Raw genomic sequence first — 24344 nt, 5'->3', positions numbered from 1 at the left:
GTCAAATATAATGTTTACATATGAATTCATTTAGTATAAAGTGACAGTAGAAGAAGAAGCCTTTATTTTGTCACATCTACATTACAGCACTGAGAAATTCTTTCTTTACATAATCCAACTTTGGGGTCAGAGATGATACAGCACCTGGAGCAGAGAGGGTTAAGGGCCTTGCTCAAGGGCCCAACAGTGGCAGCTTAGCAGTGCTGGGGCTTGAACCCTGAGCCTCTGATCAACAACCCAGAGCCTTAACCGCTTGAGCTCCAACACATATTTGCCTTAAAGGTGTGTTAGTTAAGATTTGCCAGCAAAAAATAATATTTGAGCCAACTTCCGTTTTCAATCATGTAGACAAATCCCTGCGTGTGAAACCTATGGGTGGCTCAGCTAGAGAGTTAGCGTTAGCAAACAAAAGTCATGATTGTTTTGAAACACGCTCTGACGTTCAGACCGCTCGAAAGCCAAGTTACGACTCGATTAACGTTAACGATTTATGATGATGTGAAGATGTGCTGTGGTTTTGGCTATAAAATGACTTACTAGAAGCCAGTTTTTATTCATTCTGGACCCAAACCCAGATTTCCAGATTTTATTTGTCATCATCATAACAACACACGTTCTGACACAGTGCTTTAGTTATTACTTATTATTGTTTGTACTTAATTTCCTACATTATTTGTACTAGTAGAAAAATATTGACTTTGGCACTTTTACGTGTAATTACTGTAATTTAGGCCTTATATAAACTTTTTCGTAGTGAATTTCTGGCACGTCCTTAGTGCACTGAATATAAATAAATATATAAATAGACTAGCTTTGGCTTTGGCGCCATCTGTCGACATAAACCGCACGAAGAACCAGGAACGAACGGGAACTTCCTGTGACGAAGGACGTAACCGTGCGTCTTGACGCCATTGAGAGTTTGAGACGTTCAGGTGTCTAAACAGGATTATCTGAATTAACACGAACAGGTAAAGCAGCGTTTTGTTAACGGTCTCATGATTATAATGTTAATGACACAAACTGGGTTTAATCTGTATGACAAGATACACGAGCAGGACACGAAATGTACTATATGTATATAGTGAAAGTTGTGTATGCTAGTTATGCTAGTTATCAACGTAAACACCTCAGTGCTAGTGTTAATGACGAAGCACTTAGTTTGTTATCAACTTAGTTAGATATCAGGGTTTGTAGTGTGTTATAATGTGTATATAATGTTTATATTAGGGTTTGTAGTGTGTTATAATGTGTATATAATGTTTATATTAGGGTTTGTAGTGTGTTATAATGTGTATATAATGTTTATATTAGGGGTTTGTAGTGTTATATAATGTGTATATAATGTTTATATTAGGGTTTGTAGTGTGTTATAATGTGTATATAATGTTTATATTAGTGTTTGTAGTGTTCTATAATGTGTATATAATGTTTATATTAGGGTTTGTAGTGTGTTATAATGTGTATATAATGTTTATATCAGGGTTTGTAGTGTGTTATAATGTGTATATAATGTTTATATTAGGGTTTGTAGTGTGTTATAATGTGTATATAATGTTTATATTAGGGTTTGTAGTGTGTTATAATGTGTATATAATGTTTATATTAGGGTTTGTAGTGTGTTATAATGTGTATATAATGTTTATATTAGTGTTTGTAGTGTTCTATAATGTGTATATAATGTTTATATTAGGGTTTGTAGTGTGTTATAATGTGTATATAATGTTTATATTAGTGTTTGTAGTGTTCTATAATGTGTATATAATGTTTATATTAGGGTTTGTAGTGTGTTATAATGTGTATATAATGTTTATATCAGGGTTTGTAGTGTGTTATAATGTGTATATAATGTTTATATTAGGGTTTGTAGTGTGTTATAATGTGTATATAATGTTTATATTAGGGTTTGTAGTGTGTTATATAATGTGTATAATGTTTATATTAGGGTTTGTAGTGTTATATAATGTGTATATAATGTTTATATTAGGGGTTTGTAGTGTGTTATAATGTGTATATAATGTTTATATTAGGGTTTGTAGTGTGTTATAATGTGTATATAATGTTTATATTAGGGTTTGTAGTGTGTTATAATGTGTATATAATGTTTATATTAGGGTTTGTAGTGTGTTATAATGTGTATATAATGTTTATATTAGGGTTTGTAGTGTGTTATAATGTGTATATAATGTTTATATTAGGGTTTGTAGTGTGTTATAATGTGTATATAATGTTTATATCAGGGTTTGTAGTGTGTTATAATGTGTATATAATGTTTATATCAGGGTTTGTAGTGTGTTATAATGTGTATATAATGTTTATATCAGGGTTTGTAGTGTGTTATAATGTGTATATAATGTTTATATCAGGGTTTGTAGTGTGTTATAATGTGTATATAATGTTTATATTAGGGTTTGTAGTGTGTTATAATGTGTATATAATGTTTATATTAGTGTTTGTAGTGTGTTATAATGTGTATATAATGTTTATATTAGGGTTTGTAGTGTGTTATAATGTGTATATAATGTTTATATTAGTGTTTGTAGTGTTATATAATGTGCATAATTCATATTAGGGTTTATATTAGGGTTTGTAGTGCTATATAATGTTTATAATTCATATTAAGGGTTTGTAGTGTTATAATGTGTATATAATGTTTATATTAGGGTTTGTAATGTTATATAATGTGTATATAATGTTTATAATTCATATTAGGGGTTTGTAGTGTTATATAATGTGTATATAATGTTTATATTAGGGGTTTGTAGTGTTATATAATGTGTATAATTCATATCAGGGTTTATATTAGGGTTTGTAGTGTGTTATAATGTGTATATAATGTTAATATTAGGGGTTTGTAGTGTTATATAATGTGTATAATTCATATCAGGGTTTATATTAGGGGTTTGTAGTGAACTCAAAAGGGTGTTTACATCATATATTGTTTTTACATGTCCACTTCCTGAACATATGGCACACTACATAGGGTTTAGTTGCCATATTATACAGAGCGTAACGTCTGTGCTGTTGTGTGTCTGTGTCCTCTGGGGTCAGGATGTCTGCAGGAGCCGTGGTGTCGGTGATCCTGGCCATCGGAGGAGCTGCCATGTTTTCCTCCGTTCACAAGATTGATGAAGGACACACTGCTGTTTACTACAGGTCTCACTCCACTACAATGAGCAGATCATCTCCACTAGGGCTGATAAACATAAACAGCTCAGACTGAACTCGTTATAGCATTTTTATTAATGTTACACTTTAGGGTTTTTCCACTTTTAATTCAAGTTAATGGTCATTTCTGATGACTTTTGGGTTATTCTTAAGTTCTTCATTCACAATTAATATTAGTTGGGTCGGTTTAGTAGATTGTACAGAGCAGATATCATGTAAAATGCATCACAGTGAAGTTGCATATATATGTATATGTATATATTAGAAGAGTAGACGGCAATAAATGAAGTAGTTTAATTTGTGTGTGCAGCACTGATTTGACCAGCAGGTGGCGCTGTAGGCTTTACACATTTTTATAATCTTTACAAACCTTCTCATGTTGTCATGCAGTGTGTTAGTGTACGCACACAGAACTTATTGTGTTTTTTACAAAAATCCTTTTTTTTTTTTACATTACGTTTAATTCCCAGCTCATTCAGCTAATATTGCATTGCCTTAGTTTTCATTATTAACTTTATTAGCTCGTGTGCAATGTGAACGTTTCCTCGTGTGGTATGTTTACTGTAATAAAAACATGGAAAAAATAAATTCTCACATCTCAGTTCTACTTGTGATGAATATAATCTCTGCTTTGAAAGTCCATTTTCTAAACATGTGAGATCATTATGATGAGGTTTTGCACCTAAATGTGATAATACAGTATATGTGTACATATATGTGTGCGACACTCGTGCTGTAACCATAGCGACGCTCCAACAGTCCTAGCTAATATGGAGTAACTAACCAGCCTTTCATTTTGTATGTATTAGTAAAAAGGAGCCCCATTTGGAAGCTCCACTGTGATTAAGGTTTCTTTTTAAAGGCACTCGCATTCTTTAGTGTTGCTTGTAAAACGTGCTGGTAGAAAAAAAAAACATTGTCTGGAGCAGCATTAGTGTGTTAAAGTGTGAAGTTAATGTGTGTGTGTGTGTGTGTGTGTGTGTGTGTGTGTGTGTCGGCTCTCAGAGGTGGAGCTCTGCTGACAGCCACCAGCGGGCCAGGCTTTCACCTCATGCTGCCCTTCATCACCACCTACAAGTCTGTACAGGTGAGAAACACACACCTTTACACACCACACACACTTTCAGGCTCATCCAAAGGCTTGAGGAGATGGATTTATGCTGTCAGGTATCTATTTCTGTAAAAGAGAATCTTGACCTGAGGGTAAAAGAAAAAAACACATACCCCATGATGTGTGGTGCGTTCTCTTCTGTTGTAGCTCTTCTTTGCTTCTTGTTCTCACTAGTGGACACGTAGTGCACTAGGTAGGGTGTATACTCCGTATCTGACTCTGTAGTGGACACGTAGTGCACTAGGTAGGGTGTATACTCCGTATCTTAGTCTGTAGTGGACACGTAGTGCACTAGGTAGGGTGTATACTCTGTATCTTAGTTTGTAGTGGACACGTAGTGCACTAGGTAGGGTGTATACTCTGTATCTTAGTCTGTAGTGGACACGTAGTGCACTAGGTAGGGTGTATACTCTGTATCTGACTCTGTAGTGGACACGTAGTGCACTAGGTAGGGTGTATACTCTGTGTCTGACTCTGTAGTGGACACGTAGTGCACTAGGTAGGGTGTATACTCTGTATCTGACTCTGTAGTGGACACGTAGTGCACTAGGTAGGGTGTATACGAGTGCACTAGGTAAGGTGTATACTCTGTATCTTAGTCTATAGTGGACACGTAGTGCACTAGGTAGGGTGTATACTCTGTATCTTAGTTTGTAGTGGACACATAGTGCACTAGGTAGGGTGTATACTTTGTATCTGACTCTGTAGTGGACATGTAGTGCACTAGGTAGGGTGTATACTCCGTATCTGACTCTGTAGTGGACACGTAGTGCACTAGGTAGGGTGTATACTCCGTATCTTAGTCTGTAGTGGACATGTAGTGCACTAGGTAGGGTGTATACTCCGTATCTTAGTCTGTAGTGGACATGTAGTGCACTAGGTAGGGTGTATACTCCGTATCTGACTCTGTAGTGGACACGTAGTGCACTAGGTAGGGTGTATACGAGTGCACTAGGTAGGGTGTATACTCTGTATCTTAGTCTATAGTGGACACGTAGTGCACTAGGTAGGGTGTATACTCTGTATTTTAGTTTGTAGTGGACACATAGTGCACTAGGTAGGGTGTATACTTTGTATCTGACTCTGTAGTGGACATGTAGTGCACTAGGTAGGGTGTATACTCCGTATCTGACTCTGTAGTGGACACGTAGTGCACTAGGTATGGTGTATACTCCGTATCTTAGTCTGTAGTGGACATGTAGTGCACTAGGTAGGGTGTATACTCCGTATCTGACTCTGTAGTGGACACGTAGTGCACTAGGTAGGGTGTATACTCTGTATCCTAGTCTGTAGTGGACACGTAGTGCACTAGGTAGGGTGTATACTCTGTGTCTGACTGTAGTGGACACGTAGTGCACTAGGTAGGGTGTATACTCTGTATCTGACTCTGTAGTGGACACGTAGTGCACTAGGTAGGGTGTATACGAGTGCACTAGGTAGGGTGTATACTCTGTATCTTAGTCTGTAGTGGACACGTAGTGCACTAGGTAGGGTGTATACTCCGTATCTTAGTCTGTAGTGGACACGTAGTGCACTAGGTAGGGTGTATACGAGTGCACTAGGTAGGGTGTATACTCTGTATCTTAGTCTGTAGTGGACACGTAGTGCACTAGGTAGGGTGTATACTCTGTATCTTAGTCTGTAGTGGACACGTAGTGCACTAGGTAGGGTGTATACTCTGTATCTTAGTCTGTAGTGGACACGTAGTGCACTAGGTAGGGTGTATACTCTGTATCTGACTCTGTAGTGGACACGTAGTGCACTAGGTAGGGTGTATACTCCGTATCTGACTCTGTAGTGGACACGTAGTGCACTAGGTATGGTGTATACTCCGTATCTTAGTCTGTAGTGGACACGTAGTGCACTAGGTAGGGTGTATACTCCGTATCTTAGTCTGTAGTGGACACGTAGTGCACTAGGTAGGGTGTATACTCCGTATCTGACTCTGTAGTGGACACGTAGTGCACTAGGTAGGGTGTATACTCTGTGTCCACCATAATAGTCACCTGGCTTACGTATGCATGTGTGGGGCGGAGCTATCAATACATGGGGTGACACCCATTTGGGTTAGGGGTGTGTTTGTTTTGGTGATTTCAAATGTCAACATTGGCTTTCAGACATCGTGCACCGCACCTTTAACAGCTTTAAAAGCTCGTATTCGTTTTGCTTCTTCACAGACCACACTACAGACAGACGAAGTGAAAAACGTCCCATGTGGCACAAGGTAAGAAAACATCTGTAAAGTAAAGACATGAGCAGATGTTCATTCTTGAAGGCCGAATCTATTTTATACATGATCAGGGATTACGACGGCACAAAGTGAGACGATTTCTTTTTCTTGTCTCTCCGTCAGCGGTGGAGTGATGATCTATTTCGACAGGATAGAAGTGGTGAACTACCTCATACCTTCTGCTGGTAACGTTCACTTAAACCTTTCAGTTCTGTAACAGCTAGAGAAATATCCACATCGGACTCTTTATTTTATTTTTATTTTATATTTCATCTTTATTTTTGTTTTGGACATAAAGTGTAATAACATGAGGTTTGTTCATCAATCAGATTCATTTCTAAATAGCTAGTTAGAGGGGAAAAAGATTTCTATACGTATATATTAAAGACATGAGAGACGGAGACTCTAAAGCAAATGAAGACAGATACTTAGAGAAGACTAGATTTGAGTAGTGTAAAAGTAATGGCACCCTAGTTACCATTTTGTCATTTTCTGCGCTTTTTTTTTTTTCTTTCTTTTTCCCCCACATGTAAGTATGAAGAATTATTTTGGTTGATCTGTTAGATTTGATTTGATCCCTTTTATTTTTTTAAACATTTAATGAGTGACATGTTGACACATGTTTGACGTTTTTTAAACATTTGTTGAGGGAGGGGTGTGTGTGTGTGTGTGTGTGAAAACATGGGAATTACTTTGTGTTCAAGGGAATTCATTTCGCTCATTGTTCTCTTCTGGTTCGAGGCAGTTTGTGCTCTTCTACGGAGGTCTTACAGTGAAAAAAACAAACCCACAGATCCTGATGCTCCAGATACTAAGGGGCTTTTTACACCTGGTCACTTCATGAGTTTTCTGTGATCTGATATCTACCCGACGGTAAAAAGACCAGGTCTAAATGCCCTCTGAAACGTTTTGGAGACAGATATAAATCCAACGGTACAAACCACTTCAGGAGGTGGTCTGGGACGCGTTTCAGATGAAACTGGACAGGTGTAAATGAATGTGGTTGTTCAAGCCACATACGTCAGCGCTATACTCCTCCCAAACGGAAGTACATCACTCGCAGGTGACTCACGAGTCGTGCATCGCGCCACAAACAAATAACATGGACGACACACAGGCACTAATTGCTCTTTGAAGCGATGAAAGCGTCCAACAAAGTACACACACCAAAGCGTGTTCCGTTTCAGTTACCCCGGGAATGAGGTAAAATATATTAGCATTTTGGGCGGGAGCAGAAAGATCGGATCGATATCCGATTCGCCGAGACGCGTTTATGTGGCCTAATGTAAATGGAACAGTTTTAACAAATCAGATAGCTATCGGATCAGAGAAAACACACGAAGTCACCAGGTGTAAAAAGGCCCTTAATTGTCCTAAAGAAGGACACCTTGATTGCTCCCTTAATCAGTACAACAGTTTTCAGCTGTGTGAACAAAATTGCAGAAAGGTTTTCTAATAAACAGTCAGCTTTATAAAATGATTCACTTGAGATTGAAACAGAGGACTGATGGTTCCTGATGATGAGCCTCTGGGAGACAATGTAGATCTTTCTTTAAAAGCAAGGACATTCCCAAATGATCTGTGTGTGTGTGTGTGTGTGTGTGTGTGTGTGTGTGTGTGTGTGTGTCCTCTCTTCTCCATGCACAGTGTACGGCATTGTAAGAAACTACACGGTGGACTACGACAAAGCTCTGATCTTCAACAAGGTGCACCATGAGCTGAACCAGTTCTGCAGCGTACACTCACTTCAGGAGGTTTACATCGGACTGTTCGGTACGAACCGCACCACCAGGCCACACACACTCCTCCAATACAGACGGAAAACAAACTACAGTACAGTAGAGCACGAGGACAGTGTGAACAGAAATAATCTGAATTTAATTGATTGAATGTGGAATAAGATTTTCAGACCGGTGTTAATGTTACCGCAGGACTGTACTGATTTCAGGGGGCGTGGCCATGCTCGATCGACTGGTCACATGACCGAGTGATTTCAGGGGGCGTGGCCATGTTACCTGTGCTACGAAACCTTGTCTATTTAAATTTCTGCTTTGTTTTTACTCTTTATACAAATGGTCTCAAACAAAAGGTGAAATACAAGGTTGTGACTCCCAGGGCTTTTTATACAAATGTAAAGAAATGTGATTTGTCTCCAATTTAGACATTAAACACTATTTTTTACTTTAAAATCATATTTTTTATTTTAATTATTTAAGTATTTTTTTTTTAAAACACGTTTATAGAATTTTTTAAAATATTTCCATGATTTCAACTATTTTCTCGTTTCATTATTTCAAATTAATTAATTAGCAAGATTCGGTGTTTTATTACTTAACGACATTTTAGAATCATGCATGTAGGTCGTGTACTAATAATTCTTTACCTAATTCTATGATATTTATTTTATTTTATACGATATCTAAGGTGTAAACGTGTATGTATTTGTGTGTTAAAGCTCAGATCGATGAGAATCTGAAGCTCACCCTGCAGGCGGATCTGACCAACATGGCTCCTGGTCTCATCATCCAGGTGCCGTCACACTTCTGTTCAACTCTACAAACCTGTGACTTTATATTATCAAATACACCACATTGACTCAGATCTATTTAGTTCTTATTTACATGATATTCTCACAGACTCCTCGCTCAGTTCTGCTCTTTCAGGTTCATTTGTCACGTGTAGGAAATGTCAGGTCGTCGGAACGCGTGTCGTGAAGCTCGGGTACCGTACGGCTATGTCACAGGAGGAAAGAGGAAAGACCTGGACAGAGATTGTTTGTGTGGAATGAATATTATGAAGAAGGTGTCTGTGCTGTGATCCTGTGTCTTCCTCAGACATCCTGTGTAGAAGTTAACAGAACTTAATACCGGAGGTTTATTGGCAGTAATGAGCTCAGCTTCGCTCAGGACTCTCCGGAAGGAACGGCCGCTTGCGGAGGCAGAAGTTCTTGCTTATACGTATAAAATCTCAGAATGCAGATACTCCAACACAGATCTTCTTGTCTGTTCAGTCTGGGATGGAATAATGACAAACAGATGTGGTTCAGGTCAGATCCATGATGGTTCAGTCCTGAGGGATCTCTGAAGGTTGAAGTATCCAGCTCTTAGTTTCATCTGCTAGGATTCCTACTGATTTACTTCACTTAGTTGTGTTGAGTTCACGGTGCTTTCTGACCTCGTGTCTTCTCAGACCTGTCAGTCTCCATCTTTTTAGATTACACAACAGCCCGAGTAACACAGCTGACTAAACATGTAGTTAAGATAAGAATTAGTCATCACAGAATCCGAGAATAATGACGCTACTACAGAATCGCTTGCTTTAGCACTCAGTCAGAGCGAAACAGTGATTTTTACCTCTTGGTATTTTAATTGTAGATCTGTTTGAGTTTCTTCTTAGCAGTGGTTTCAGGAAATGCCTCAGCCATTAAGCTCTGACCACTGTGGCTGTTCTAGACAAACACATGCAGGACCAAACTTGGCTGCTGTTCACTAAGTTTAATGAGTTTTTAATGCAACACAGAACATGTTCTTCTGTACATTTTCTCACAGCCTTCTACAAGCCAGAGGCTGGACCAGACCTGTTCATTAGGGACTGTGCTTTAGCCAGCTTCAGGATTTAAATTACAAACTAATATTAAAATGTATTCATTTTGGAAGCTGAAGGTGGTGAGTGTTACTGCTTACATGTGAGGAAGTGAAACTATTCATTTACATTCGGTAAGATGTTCCTTTAATAACGATCCAAGGAGCATGAAAGGCAAATGATCTGCAGATCTTGTGCCGGTCGTTCTGATGCAACTTTGGAAAATTCCTCTTTGAGCAAATAGGTGTGTCACTCTATAATAAAATGACCTCCTGTTTTCTCACATTCGGTTTGATGTTATTTCTCATGCTCAGTAACTCAAGCTGTGCTCAAAGAGCTGGTCCATGATGACCTGGTCCAGGCAGATTGTTTCCTTTAAGTCGCTGATATCAGTCTAATATCAGTGGGAGAACAGTGAGGAGGGAGGGGTGTGACGTGTGTCTGTGTGACGTGTGTGTGTGAGACGTGCGTGTGTGAGACGTGTGAGTGATGTGACGCATGTGCGTGTGACGGGTGTGTGCGCGAGAGAGACGTGTGCGTGCGAGACAGAGACGTGTGCGTGTGTGTGTGTGAGAGAGAGAGACGTGCGTGCGTGTGTGTGAGAGAGAGAGACGTGCGTGCGTGTGTGTGAGAGAGAGACACGTGCGTGCGTGTGTGTGAGAGAGAGACACGTGCGCGTGTGTGAGAGAGAGAGACACGTGTGTGTGTGCGCGAGAGACGTGTGTGTGCGCGAGAGACGTGTGTGTGCGCGAGAGACGTGTGTGTGCGCGAGAGACGTGTGTGTGCGCGAGAGACGTGTGTGTGTGTGAGAGAGAGACACGTGCGTGCGTGTGTGTGAGAGAGAGACGTGCGCGCGTGTGAGAGAGACACGTGCGTGTGTGTGAGAGAGAGAGACACGTGTGTGTGTGAGAGAGAGACACGTGAGTGTGTGTGTGTGAGAGAGACGTGCGTGTGTGAGAGAGAGAGAGAGAGACGTGCGTGTGTGAGAGAGAGAGACGTGCGCGTGCGTATATGTGAGAGAGAGAGACGTGTGCGAGGGTGTGAGAGAGAGAGACGCGTGAGAGAGAGAGAGAGACAGGTGCGCGTGTGTGAGAGAGAGAGAGAGACGTGTGTGTGTGAGAGAGACATATGTGTGTGTGTGTGTGTGTGTGTGTGAGAGAGAGAGACACGTGCGCGCGCGCGTGTGTGTGTGAGAGAGACACATACGTGTGTGTGGGTGTGTAAGTGACACGTGTCTGTGAGACGTGTGTGATGTGTGTTTAAGAGACGTGTCTGTTGTAGACGTGTGTGTGTGTCTGCAGGTTGTAGAACTACACCAGTGTTTCGTGTGGTTTCATGTTTTGGATTAGTAACGAACTGAAATCCATCTCACTCTCCAGTCTGAACAGGACTTAAAGACTGAACGGAGTTCATAACACATCACTGCTGCCATTTATACAGGATCAGTTCTGAAAGAGTCTGTAGATTATTATATATAATATAATATGGCATTGTTACCATGGCAACAGTATGTAATGTGTAAGGAAGGAGTCTCCAGTGTCAGCACTTTGTAACAGTCAGAGGTAAAGCAGGAACTTTTCAGGAGTGAGCACTTTTAATAAGCTGAGATTTGTTTATTTAGGGCCCGAGCACCGAATGGTGCGAAGCCCTATTGTTTTTCCTCGGGAGTAGTATTTTTTTTTTTTCCCCCACACATTTGTTGGGGTTGGGGTCCCTTAACATGCTCGAAAACTCTTGAAATTTGACACACACGTCAGAGTCGCGCGACACTAGGATTGGACAAAGGTTGGAATACGGGCGTGGCAGGGGGGCTCTGTAGCGCCCCCTGTAATGCAAAAACAAACATTGCTGCACAGATCGGGCAATTATGTACGCACATGTACGAGAGTTGGTACGCATATAGATCTCATCGACCCGAACAACTTTCGCGCTCTAAACTATGAGCTCCGCCCAACAGGAAGTCGGCCATTTTGGATTGTTTTATAAGTGCATGCGGTGAACTTTTAAATACTCCTCCTAGGGAATTCATGCGATTGACATTAAACGTGGTGAACATGATGCCGAGACATTGCACTTGCTAAATTGCGAAGGGATTTTTGATATCTCGAACGGTGCTGCCATGGCGAGGCGACAAAGTTATGGCGAATTCAGAGAAACAGAAAGTGTCTAATATCTAAAGCAAAAAATGTCTTATTGGGAAGACACACGGTGTGTATGTTCGGCCAAGGATTCCGATCGCATCGATGTGCCTATTGTGAATCTCGGACATAGCGCCACCAACAGGCGCCAGGAAGTGTGTCAGTCACAACAGTTGCATGTGGTGAACTTTTAAATACTCCTCCTAGAGGATTCATGCAATTGAGACCAGACTTGGCCACCATGACGCAGAGATATTGGAGATGCAAAATTGCGAACGGATTTTTGATATCTCAAACACTGTTGCCATGGCATCGTGTCAAAGTTTACTTTTATTTCAGGCATATTTAAGGCTTTTGGTGTGCTTAGATTAACTTGAAATTTGACACATACATCACATTTGTCGGCTGTTAAGTGTGGACGAAAAGGTCAGACACAGGTGTGTCTCTTAAGTGGCTCACTAGCGCCCCCATTTGTCTAAAATGTGGGGTTTCATTTACCTACAGTCTCCAAATGGGTCAGTAACAACGTAAAATAGTTGACTGATATTTACCCACTTGATGCACTCACAGTGCATTGTTTTCTGGGAGCCACCGTATAGCGATAAACAAACGTGCGAGGGCCCGTCATCGCTGCTTGCAGCTATATTTAATTATTTATTTTTGTTCAGGGGAAGTAACAAGTAACGAAGTGGTATTAAGTAGTTATGATGAAATAACGAGACGTAATAACGGGTTATGAAGTCACAGGTGGTCTTGAGATCATAACCAGTTTGAAATATTGGTGATAGAAAGATGAAGTAAACTTTGAATTAAAGTTTGAAGTATTTTAAATAACACAAGTCTGTTTTTTAAAGAATCGAACCCAGACCCACTGAAGTGACCCAAGTACAAATGGATCCACATGTTTCCATGTTGGTGGTCAACACTAATGTAGTCTCAGACCTGTGTGATGTCTTTATACAGTTTCTCATTGAGACCCAGTCCAATTGTGGCCTCACACCTTACTGTAGTATTTTTCTACACTTTTATTATTTTTTGATTTTCTCAGCATGGAGTCAGTGAGAGTCTTTATTATATCTGGATAAAACGTGTGTATGTGTGTCTACGTGCATGTGTGTCTACGTGCATGTGTGTCTACGTGCATGTGTGTCTACGTGCATGTGTGTCTACGTGCATGTGTGTCTACGTGCATGTGTGTCTACGTGCATGTGTGTCTACGTGCATGTGTGTCTACGTGCGTGTGTCTACGTGCGTGTGTCTACGTGCGTGTGTCTACGTGCGTGTGTCTACGTGCGTGTGTCTACGTGTGTGCATTCGTGCGTGTGTGTGCGTGCGTGTCTGCGTGTGCGTGCGCGCGTGTGTGTGTATTGCTTTACATAATAAAGCTCTTTGTTAGTACTCCCAGCTGCTCCCCCCTCACAGCTCTGTTCTTTCTCTCTGCTGCTCTGTTCCTTGTTGTCTTCCTGTAAATGGAGGCCACTGTGCCAGGCTTTTTATAAGATGGTTGCATAATCTGTCTGTATTTTTTACTTTTCCCACTAGAAGCAGAACGAACTCAGAGGAGACCGTCGTCTTCCTATAGATTTACATCACCATACTTTCTGTCTCATGCTCCGTCGTGCACTCACTTCTCAGTTGTCTGTGTGTCTGAGTACTGAATTCTGAATAATACTTCACCATTCTCTCTCTCTCTCTCTCTCTCTCTCTCTCTCTCTCTCTCTCTCTCTCTCTCTCTCTCCCCGTTTCTTTTTTGCGTTTCACAGGCTGTGCGTCTGACTAAACCCAACATTCCTGAGTCCATCCGCAGGAACTATGAGCTCATGTAAGCACATTAACCAGTTAACTCTTTTTCTGCTACCCGCTGGTCTAATGTTCACCACACTTCTGGATTCTGCTCGGTCGAAACAGCCGGTTCACTGATACTTGGAAACAAACTTTTGTCTTATAAAAGAGAGGACAGACGTACAGTATGTGAGAACAGGAACCCGGTGCTGTCTGAGATGATCCACAGCAGTAAATGTAACCGTAAATGGATAAAAAGCATGATGTCGTTAGTTAATCATCACAGAGCTGCTGTGGAGTAACAGAGGAATAAAACACTTTAGGGTGCACAGTTATAAAAGTAATCAACTACACAAAGGTCACTCAGCTAAATCAGTGTAAGGCAAATCTGTACCACTGTGGAGCAGCGACGGGGTTGTATTCTGTTCTGTTGTATATTCTATTCTATTCCCCAAAGAAACATAAAGTTTATTTATTTTGTGTCTGCACGAGTTTGTGTTTTAAGCATCCGTATGTTTTAACAGCTTTGTTCTTAGAGAATGTGTTTAAACTTTGGCCCTGGAGTGAGAATGTGGGTTATTTTTGTGCTCAGGTTTGCCTTTTGGGATTTTAAAGAACATGTGTTGATACTTAAAGCGTGTGTGTGTGTGTGTTTGTTTGTGTGTCTGTCTGTCAGGGAAACCGAGCGAACCAAACTGCTGGTCGCTGCTCAGACGCAGAAGGTGGTGGAGAAGGAGGCGGAGACTGAGAGGAAACGTGCTTTGATTGGTGAGCAGCGCTGTCACTCAGAGGGTTTCATTTATTATTAGTATTTTGTGCATTGATTAGATTAGATTTAACTGTCATTACACAAGTACAAGGCAACAAAATGCAGTTTGGTGTTTAACCAGAAGTACAATAAGCAGCAAGTGTAAGGTGTACAGTGTGTACGGTATTTACAGTGTATACAGTGTGTGTACAGTGTGTACAATATTTAGTGTGTGTACAGTGTGTAGTGTGTACAGTGTGTGAGGGAGAGAGAGACGCGTGTGTGGGTGTGTAAGTGACACGTGTCTGTGAGTCGTGCGTGATGTGTGTTTAAGAGACGTGTCTGTTGTAGACGTGTGTGTGTGTCTGCAGGTTGTAGAACTACACCAGTGTTTCGTGTGGTTTCATGTTTTGGATCAGTAACGAACTGAAATCCATCTCACTCTCCAGTCTGAACAGGACTTAAAGACTGAACGGAGTTCATAACACATCACTGCTGCCATTTATACAGGATCAGTTCTGAAAGAGTCTGTAGATTATTATATATAATATAATATAATATGGCATTGTTACCATGGCAACAGTATGTAATGTGTAAGGAAGGAGTCTCCAGTGTCAGCACTTTGTAACAGTCAGAGGTAAAGCAGGAACTTTTCAGGAGTGAGCACTTTTAATAAGCTGAGATTTGTTTATTTAATTATTTATTTTTGTTCAGGGGAAGTAACAAGTAACGAAGTGGTATTAAGGAGTTATGATGAAATAACGAGACGTAATAACGGGTTATGAAGTCACAGGTGGTCTTGAGATCATAACCAGTTTGAAATATTGGTGATAGAAAGATGAAGTAAACTTTGAATTAAAGTTTGAAGTATTTTAAATAACACACAAGTCTGTTTTTAAAGAATGTGTGTGCACGTGTGTGTGTGTGTGGTGTGTATTGCTTTACATAATAAAGCTCTTTGTCAGTACTCCAAGCTGCTCCCCAATCACAGCTATTGTACAGTGTGTACAATATTTAGTGTGGGTATAGTATTTAGTGTGTGTACAGTGTGTACAGTATGTGTACAGTGTGTACAGTATTTAGTGTGTGTACAGTATTTACAGTGTGTGCAATATTTAGTGTGTACAGTATTTAGTGTGTGTACAGTGTGTACAGTATTTACAATGTGTACAGTGTTTAGTGTGTACAGTGTGTGTGTATACAGTGTGTACAGTATTTACAGTGTGAGTACAGTATTTAGTTTGTACAGTGTGTGTACAGTACGAACATTATAATATACAGATGAATATACTATGGATATATAAGTATGGAAATACAAGATATATACAGGTTGGGTGATATAGACATGAAATATACAGGGAGTGCAGAATTATTAGGGAAGTTGTATTTTTGAGGATTAATTTTATTATTGAACAACAACCATGTTCTCAATGAACCCAAAAAACTCATTAATAGCAAAGCTGAATATTTTTGGAAGTAGTTTTTAGTTTGTTTGTAGTTTTAGCTATTTTAGGAGGATATCTGTGTGTGCAGGTGACTATTACTGTGCATAATTATTAGGCAACTTAACAAAAAACAAATATATACCCATTTCAATTATTTATCTTCACCAGTGAAACCAATATTACATCTCAACATTCACTAATATACATTTCTGACATTCAAAAACAAAACAAAAACAAATCAGTGACCAATATAGCCACCTTTCTTTGCAAGGACACTCAAAAGCCTGCCATCCATGGATTCTGTCAGTGTTTTGATCTGTTCACCGTCAACATTGCGTGCAGCAGCAACCACAGCCTCCCAGACACTCTTCAGAGAGGTGTACTGTTTTCCCTCCTTGTAAATCTCACATTTGATGATGGACCACAGGTTCTCTATGGGGTTCAGATCAGGTGAACAAGGAGGCCATGTCATTAGTTTTTCTTCTTTTAGACCCTTTCTTGCCAGCCACGCTGTGGAGTACTTGGACGCGTGTGATGGAGCATTGTCCTGCATGAAAATCATGTTTTTCTTGAAGGATGCAGACTTCTTCCTGTACCACTGCTTGAAGAAGGTGTCTTCCAGAAACTGGCAGTAGGACTGGGAGTTGAGCTTGACCCCATCCTCAACCCGAAAAGGCCCCACAAGCTCATCTTTGATGATACCAGCCCAAACCAGTACTCCACCTCCACCTTGCTGGCGTCTCAGTCGGACTGGAGCTCTCTGCCCTTTACCGATCCAGCCACGAGCCCATCCATCTGGCCCATCAAGACTCACTCTCATTTCATCAGTCCATAAAACCTTAGAAAAATCAGTCTTCAGATATTTCTTGGCCCAGTCTTGACGTTTCAGCTTGTGTGTCTTGTTCAGTGGTGGTCGTTTTTCAGCCTTTCTTACCTTGGCCATGTCTCTGAGTATTGCACACCTTGTGCTTTTGGGCACTCCAGTGATGTTGCAGCTCTGAAATATGGCAAAACTGGTGGCAAGTGGCATCTTGGCAGCTGCACGCTTGACTTTTCTCAGTTCATGGGCAGTTATTTTGCGCCTTGGTTTTTCCACACGCTTCTTGCGACCCTGTTGACTATTTTGAATGAAACGCTTGATTGTTCGATGATCACGCTTCAGAAGCTTGGCAATTTTAAGAGTGCTGCATCCCTCTGCAAGATATCTCACTATTTTTGACTTTTCGGAGCCTGTCAAGTCCTTCTTTTGACCCATTTTGCCAAAGGAAAGGAAGTTGCCTAATAATTATGCACACCTGATATAGGGTGTAGATGTCATTAGACCACACCCCTTCTCATTACAGAGATGCACATCACCTAATATGCTTAATTGGTTGTAGGCTTTCGAGCCTATACAGCTTGGAGTAAGACAACATGCATAAAGAGGATGATGTGGTCAAAATACTCATTTGCCTAATAATTCTGCACTCCCTGTATACAGTGTTGTATATTATATCGACAGATATACAGGTGCTATTGACATAATATGCAGGGGTGGTTCGTCACCCATATATGTATGTATATATGTATATAACTAAATAAAAGTGTGTGTGTGTGTGCGCTTAGAGGCAGAGAAGATCGCTCAAGTGTCTGAGATCAAATTCGGACAGAAAGTGATGGAGAAGCAGACGGAGAAGAAGATCTCTGAAATTGAGGGTATGTAGCGCTCCGTAATTGCAGGCTGTGCTCATGTGGCTTACCCTAAATACCAAAACACACCATAACATTTTATTCCCAAAGTTACTAAATATAGCGAATCCGGGAAATGACAGAAACTGGATATTTTGTACTGTGTTCCATAAATAAACACACACACACGCCTTTGGGATATAAATAAACAAGTGTGTTATAAATAATGTTTGTGGATCTGCTGTAGTTCTGCACACACACTGATGTTTGACTTGGAGCTGTGTGTGGGAGCAGTGTGTGGGAGCAGTGTGTGGGAGCAGTGTGTGGGAGCAGTGTGTGGGAGCAGTGTGTGGGAGCAGTGTGTGGGAGCAGTGTGTGGGAGCAGTGTGTGGGAGCTGTGTGTGGGAGCTGTGTGTGGGAGCTGTGTGTGGGAGCTGTGTGACCTGGACTCTGCACCATCTTGCACTTTTCCAGCCAAAGGATTCATTGCTGTAGCTCTGTTATAGCTGGACCCTGGGGAATTTTCCAAAAAGAAACCAACATAAAAAAATAAATAAAAAGCTGTGAGGGAAAAAAAAAGAGCCCGAGTTTGGTTTCACCGCTGCCATCTAAATCCTTTTACTGGAATATTCTCACATCAGCGTCTGGCAGGAGAACACGTCTGGGCCGGGGTCCAGTCAGGCACAGTGAGGTTCACACTCAGGCCACGCCCCCCATTAGACCAGGTCACGCCCCCATTAGACCAGGTCACGCCCCCATTAGACCAGGTCACGCCCCCAGTAGACCAGGTCACGCCCCCAGTAGACCAGGTCACGCCCCATTAGACCAGGTCACGCCCCCAGTAGACCAGGCCATATTTTCAGTATGAGACTTTTTTATAAATAACACATGAAAAAAGGAAAGTAAAAGTACTTGTTTATAATTTATGTAAAATGTATAAATAAATTTTTTTTTCTTCAGTTTTTGTCACTTTACAACACTTTACAAACCTGTGGGGTTTTATATTCCCACTCGTGTTTGTATGTTACGCTGAAGGCAAAAACGAGAGCTGCACGTTATCTTGCTGGATATGAACACAGATTTATTTATTTATTTATTTAATACATTTATTTATTTAATTCACTTGTTGGGGTTCACACTGTGGAGCTGTTTTGTGCCTGATTTCATGAACAGAAATGATTTAATTAGTTGATGTCATTTATATATCGGTTTCAGAAGCAGTTTAAATTTAGCGTTAAATTCATTATCAGTGTATTATTGCTCTGTCACTTTAATTATGGTGATTTACTGAATGTTTAAATGTTAATATCTGTATTACTATAAAGAGTTCATTAACAATCCTGAGTACATCACCTGCTGCTGGAGGCGGAGCCTAACAGTGAAGGAGGCGGGGCCTATGGCATGGCTTCCTCCATAACTTCTGAGAAAATTTCTCACGCCCATGTATTGTGCTCTCTCTCTCTGTCTCTCTCCCTCTCTCCTTCTGTCTCTCTCCTTATGTCTCTCTACCTCTGTCTCTCTCCTTCTGTCTCTACCTCTGTCTCTCTCTCTCCCTCTCTCTCCCTCCCTCTCTCTCTCTCTCTCTCTATAGACGGTGCATTCGTCGCTCGTCAGAGAGCCAAAGCAGATGCTCAGTTCTACACGGCTCAGAGAGCAGCTGAAGCGAATAAGGTGAGAGAAAGTTTATGTTCCCTACAGAACATCCAATAAATCAACCTACGTTTTCTCCTTCTCACATTACGTCTTCCTTTCACAGCTGTCCCTCACTCCAGGGTCCGTTCTCACGTTTCTTTCCTTTACAGCCTCTGTAGTGCTCTCTCTCTCTCTCTCTCTCTCTCTCTCTCTCGCTCTGTTTCTCTCTCTAACCTCCTTTAGTGAGAAGAGATTTCACTGAAATTTTACTGATTGAAATCTGTGTTAGAAAATGATTTTACTCTCCTTCGTGGTTTCTCTCTCTCTCTCACTCACTCACTCACTCTCTCTCTCTCTCTCTCTCTCTCTCTCTCTCTCTCCCTCTCTCCCTCTCTCCCTCAGATGAAGCTGACTCCTGAGTATCTGCAGGTGATGAAGTACAAAGCTATAGCAGCTAACAGTAAGATCTACTTCGGCAGTGAAATTCCGCGCATGTTCCTCGACTCCAGAAGCACATCCAAACCCACCGAGCTTCTTCTCGAGGACTTCCTGAACACGGACTGACGGCGCAGAGAGAGAGAGGAATAGACGTCCATCCCTCCATCCCTCCCCTTCCCTCACCCACTCTCTTGCTGAGAATCAGAGCAGAACTGCAGAAGAGGCAGCTGTAGAGTTTCTGCTCTCACCGTGTGCCTCTCGGTCGTCCTGCGTCTTTGTGGTTGTATTTCTCCCAGAACACACACCGTGTTTAAATACGAGCTTAGAGATAATTTCCTGATGTCTAAACAACCTCAAAGCCTCAAAGCGGACAATAGACTCTGAGGAAGACGTGCACTGATTTCTGTAAATACTTCAGACCAAGCTGAAAGGTTTTGATGGTTGGTTTGTTGGTGTTCTGAAGAACAGACATGAATTTCACAAAACATCACATGTTCCTTCACCAAGGGAGAAAAACCCGTTTATTCTCCAAACGTACGACGGTCTAAAATCTCACGTAACTCCTCTGTGGATGAGACGGACGTGTGAGAAAGCCTGAGCGAGTCTCTAACGATTTACTTTTCCAACACTGGGGCGCAAGAATAAAAGTAGTTCCGTGGTGTGTGTACGCCGGGTCAGAACCACGTGATCCGGTTCTGTTCCACACCAGGCCTGAGTGATGAGGATGACTACATCACCACTCTTATACTAAAGGTATCACAGTGTACTGGTTTGTTCACAAGACTCCAGTAAAACACACTGATACATTAAAGTGTCTGGTGCTACGTGTGTTCATCATGTCACATGACCCAGGAGCACGACGAGGTTCCGGTAATTTACTAACGGGTTTGTTTTATTTAGCCGCATCTGATCTGTTCATCGCTTTTACACAGAAATCAAAAAGAAAGTGTAAAGGGAACAAAACCACATCGCATCATGATGTGAACTGGTTACCTGTGAACAGTCCTGCTCAGGTTGTCATGGCAACAGGGAGGAATAAAGTCTATAATGAAGTAAACAGGATCTTTAGTTTCTTCTGGAAGGTACAGGGAAATAAACCAGTGTTGGTTTTCTGTTAGTGCTAATCTCTCTTTCTCTATCCCTCTTTCTCGTTCTATCCCTCTTTCTTGCTCTCTCTCTCTTGCTCTCTCTCTCTTTTTCTTGCACGCTCTCTCTTTCTTGCTCTCTCTCTCTCTCTCTCTCGTTCTTGCACGCGCTCTCTCTCTTTCTCTCTCTTACATGTGCTCTCTCTCTCTCGCACACCCTCTCTTTTTGCACTATCTCTCTTGCACTTGTTATTGTGCTCACTTCCTCTATCTTCCCCTCTCTCTCTCTCTCTCTCTCTCTCTCTCTCACTCTCTATCACACGCACTCTCACACAGAGGTTTTGCCTTTAATGTTAGTAGGTTATTCGTTCTCCCTCTCCATTTTTTGCTGTATTTTTAACAATAGTCTTCCTCCTCTTCCACCCTTTAACTCGACATCTGGCCATGACCTCAGTGTTCCATTACCCTTACACACACACACACACACACACACACACACACACACACACATACACGCACCAGGTGTGTGGGATTTCTCAGTAAGTCGGACATGTTCCTGAAATTAGACCCTGTTTTTTTTCCTCACTCTGACTCGAGATGTTTGAATATTTCTGTCCTATCAAATGAACACATCTTAGTTCTTACAAAACGCTTAGTTATTGATTGACATTTGAACACAACAAACCTGAGAAAGTGTCTAAAACACAGACATTGAAATCAGCTCCGTCTGTGTAGAGAAATGAATCTGCATCCAGTTTCACTATTAAAGAATGTCATTGATTCCGAGTCGTCAGTGTTTGTGATCATTAGTACAGACATTAGTGTGGAGCTCGGCTGTGTGTGTGGAGACGCGTTTAAATTCTCAGCGTGTTTTGTCTCTTGTTTGTTTTCAGTCTTTTCTAACTGGGTTGTCCTGCTGACTCCAGTACAGTATTGTTTTCATCTGTTAATGCCCTCGCTCTAGTATGTTATCCTTTCTACCGTAACAATATATCAGGTGCTGTGCTGATTAAAATCGGTTGATGTGCCGTTTTCTCTGAAACAGAAGAGTTTAGGTTTTTTGAGAGAAGAGGAACAAACTCGTCCTGCTTTAATGAGGTGCTTGGACTACTAAATAAAACTTTATCTCATGTTCCTGTGATTATTCTATGAATAAAGGGGGAGGGTGTGCAGTGGGTGGGGCTTTTTTATTTACTATTTTACCACCTGATGGCTGAACTCATCATATCCTGTTTAGAGCATCAGGAAAATCCCAAACTGTTCTGTATCTAACACCCCAGAGGTCAGTCACGCTAATCTGTTGGTTTAGCTTCGTTCTGCAGTGAAACTTAAGTCTTTTAGAGTTTCTGTTCACCTGCACGACACCTTCATGTCATCACTAATCCACATCCATGTTTGTGTGTTTAGAGGCACGTTGTACACGTTGTGTTTCACTCCACCAGGACCTAACACACACACACACACACACACACACACACACACACAGAAACCTGTGCACAAAGATCTCGAGTGTCCTGCACTGAGCCCTGACTCTGACTCAACCCCACTGAACACCTTCAGGATGAACATCAGTCTCTGATCTCACTCATGCTCAGAGCACAAGGTCAGCCACGATACAGCACCACTGGAGCAGAGAGGGTTAAGGGCCTTGATCAGGGGCCCGACAGTGGAACAGTGAACCCTGAGCCTCTGATCAACAACACAGAGCCTTAACCACTTGACCCACCACGGCCCCTTTAGTGGTCATTAGTGATAACATTAATCCACACAGCCGTCATCTAACATCCAGTGGAAAACCATCCAGAAGAGAAGAGTGGAGATGGTTGTAAGGGTAAAGGGAGAGGAAGAATTGTGGAATGAGATGTTCAGCAACAAGGACATATGGGTGATGGAGATGATGTGCAGGGGTGCACAAACCTTTGGCTGTATAGTGTATTAATCAATACACACAGATGATCGGCTGCTAAATATATGAGAGTGATGTTGGATGATGATGATAATGGTTGTGGATTACCTCTATAGTGTACAGAGACTGTTCTCCCCGTGCCTCGGGGGTTTCCTCCGGGTACTCCGGTTTCCTCCCCCGGTCCAAAGACATGCATGGTAGGTTGATTGGCATCTCTGGAAAATTGTCCGTAGTGTGTGATTGTGTGAGTGAATGAGAGTGTGTGTGTGTGTGTGTGTGTGTGCCTTGTGATGGGTTGGCACTCCGTCCAGGGTGTATCCTGCCTTGATGCCCGATGACGCCTGAGATAGGCACAGGCTCCCCGTGACCTGAGGTAGTTCGGATAAGCGGTAGAAAATGAATGAGTGTACAGAGACATTTGAGACACTGGTTTGGGGATGAAGAACACAGGTGTGATGGTCAGGGTGCACAAACTTTTGGTTCTGTCGTGTTTTTCAGTGAAGAGTAAAAATTATCTGATTCTTTTCCTCAGGCTTCAGGGTGTATCAGAGTTCCACATGCTCTGTTAAAGGAAACACACACACACAGGAACACCAGCTTCCTGCAGCAGGTCAGGTTTCCAACACCGACTCGCTGTTCACAGCAGAACTTCACACCAACACTGAAACCTGAACATCGATCGTAATCACCCGCTGTTTTTGTTCTCATTCACAGACAGACGATTCGACCCCAAACAACTTTTAATCCGTGGTGGGTTTTTTTTACCTGTAGGAGTCAAAATGACCCGGTTTGGAGTTTAGACGATGAAATGTTGGCAGATAAACATGAGGAGGTGTTAAGATGGAGACTGATGATGATGATGATGATTATTATTATTATTATTTAATCATCTGGGAAATGCACTGAAATAAATAAACACAAATTAGATTATAATATTTTAACACTTTCTTACTGTTGTATTTTAATGCACTTGGTCTTTTAGCTAGCGCACACACACACACACACACACACACTCTGTTTGCGATTGTATGAATCTTGCAGTTGATGAAATTTTATTCAGTTCCAACAATTTTTTGTGCTTATTTATTTGTTTGTTTGTTTGTTAGCAGAAATCATCTCCCATTGGTGAAATCACAATCCCGGTGTTCTTGTATTTATCTCTTCCCTATGAGACGTCTGTAATGATGTTCTCTGAGACTCATGTTCACACACGTTCCTCTGTGTTTACTCGATTTTGTCAATTTCTGTAATCATACAATAGTGTAATCTTAAGGGACTGATAAACAGCGCCTCCTGCAGGCCTGGAGCTCATATACAGCATGTGAGCTCATGTGAAGTGTTAAGATTTGTTAAGCAGAGACTTTGTGTCTGTTTGTAGAATCTGAATGAGAGTAAAATGAAAACTGTTTCTTCA

General features: G+C 41.4%; 1 protein-coding gene across 3 annotated transcripts; it reads left to right on the top strand.

The window, feature by feature from the left end:
- The first annotated feature begins 885 nt into the window (after positions 1–885).
- erlin2 (ER lipid raft associated 2) lies at positions 886–24344 on the top strand. Of its 3 annotated transcripts, XR_009649261.1 has the most exons (14): positions 886–968; positions 3049–3153; positions 4171–4252; positions 6454–6500; positions 6630–6691; positions 8154–8279; positions 8962–9035; positions 13990–14048; positions 14685–14776; positions 17807–17896; positions 19461–19540; positions 19904–20692; positions 23463–23540; positions 23645–24344. XR_009649261.1 is itself a non-coding variant. In XM_060882909.1 (12 exons), the coding sequence occupies exons 2-12, from the start codon at positions 3050–3052 to the stop codon at positions 20063–20065; spliced, it is 978 nt and encodes a 325-aa protein (XP_060738892.1). In that variant the 5' UTR covers positions 886–968; position 3049; the 3' UTR covers positions 20066–22158. The 3 variants fall into 3 exon arrangements, 1 of the variants encoding a protein (XP_060738892.1); XR_009649260.1 differs by having other exon boundaries at positions 23463–24344; XM_060882909.1 differs by lacking the exons at positions 23463–23540; positions 23645–24344 and having other exon boundaries at positions 19904–22158.

Source organism: Tachysurus vachellii, chromosome 12 (assembly GCF_030014155.1).
Source record: "Tachysurus vachellii isolate PV-2020 chromosome 12, HZAU_Pvac_v1, whole genome shotgun sequence".
Lineage (NCBI taxonomy): Eukaryota > Metazoa > Chordata > Actinopteri > Siluriformes > Bagridae > Tachysurus > Tachysurus vachellii.
Note: the sequence above shows the minus strand (reverse complement) of the source record. Positions and strands in the feature narration are given on the sequence as shown.

Bases quoted from the DNA above. Each gene is read 5' to 3' on its own strand.
- erlin2 (XM_060882909.1), top strand. From the start codon at position 3,050: ATGTCTGCAGGAGCCGTGGTGTCGGTGATCCTGGCCATCGGAGGAGCT. The intron at 9,036-13,989 runs GTGCCGTCACAC...TGCGTTTCACAG, and splicing joins CTCCTGGTCTCATCATCCAG to GCTGTGCGTCTGACTAAACC. The intron at 14,049-14,684 runs GTAAGCACATTA...TCTGTCTGTCAG, and splicing joins CGCAGGAACTATGAGCTCAT to GGAAACCGAGCGAACCAAAC.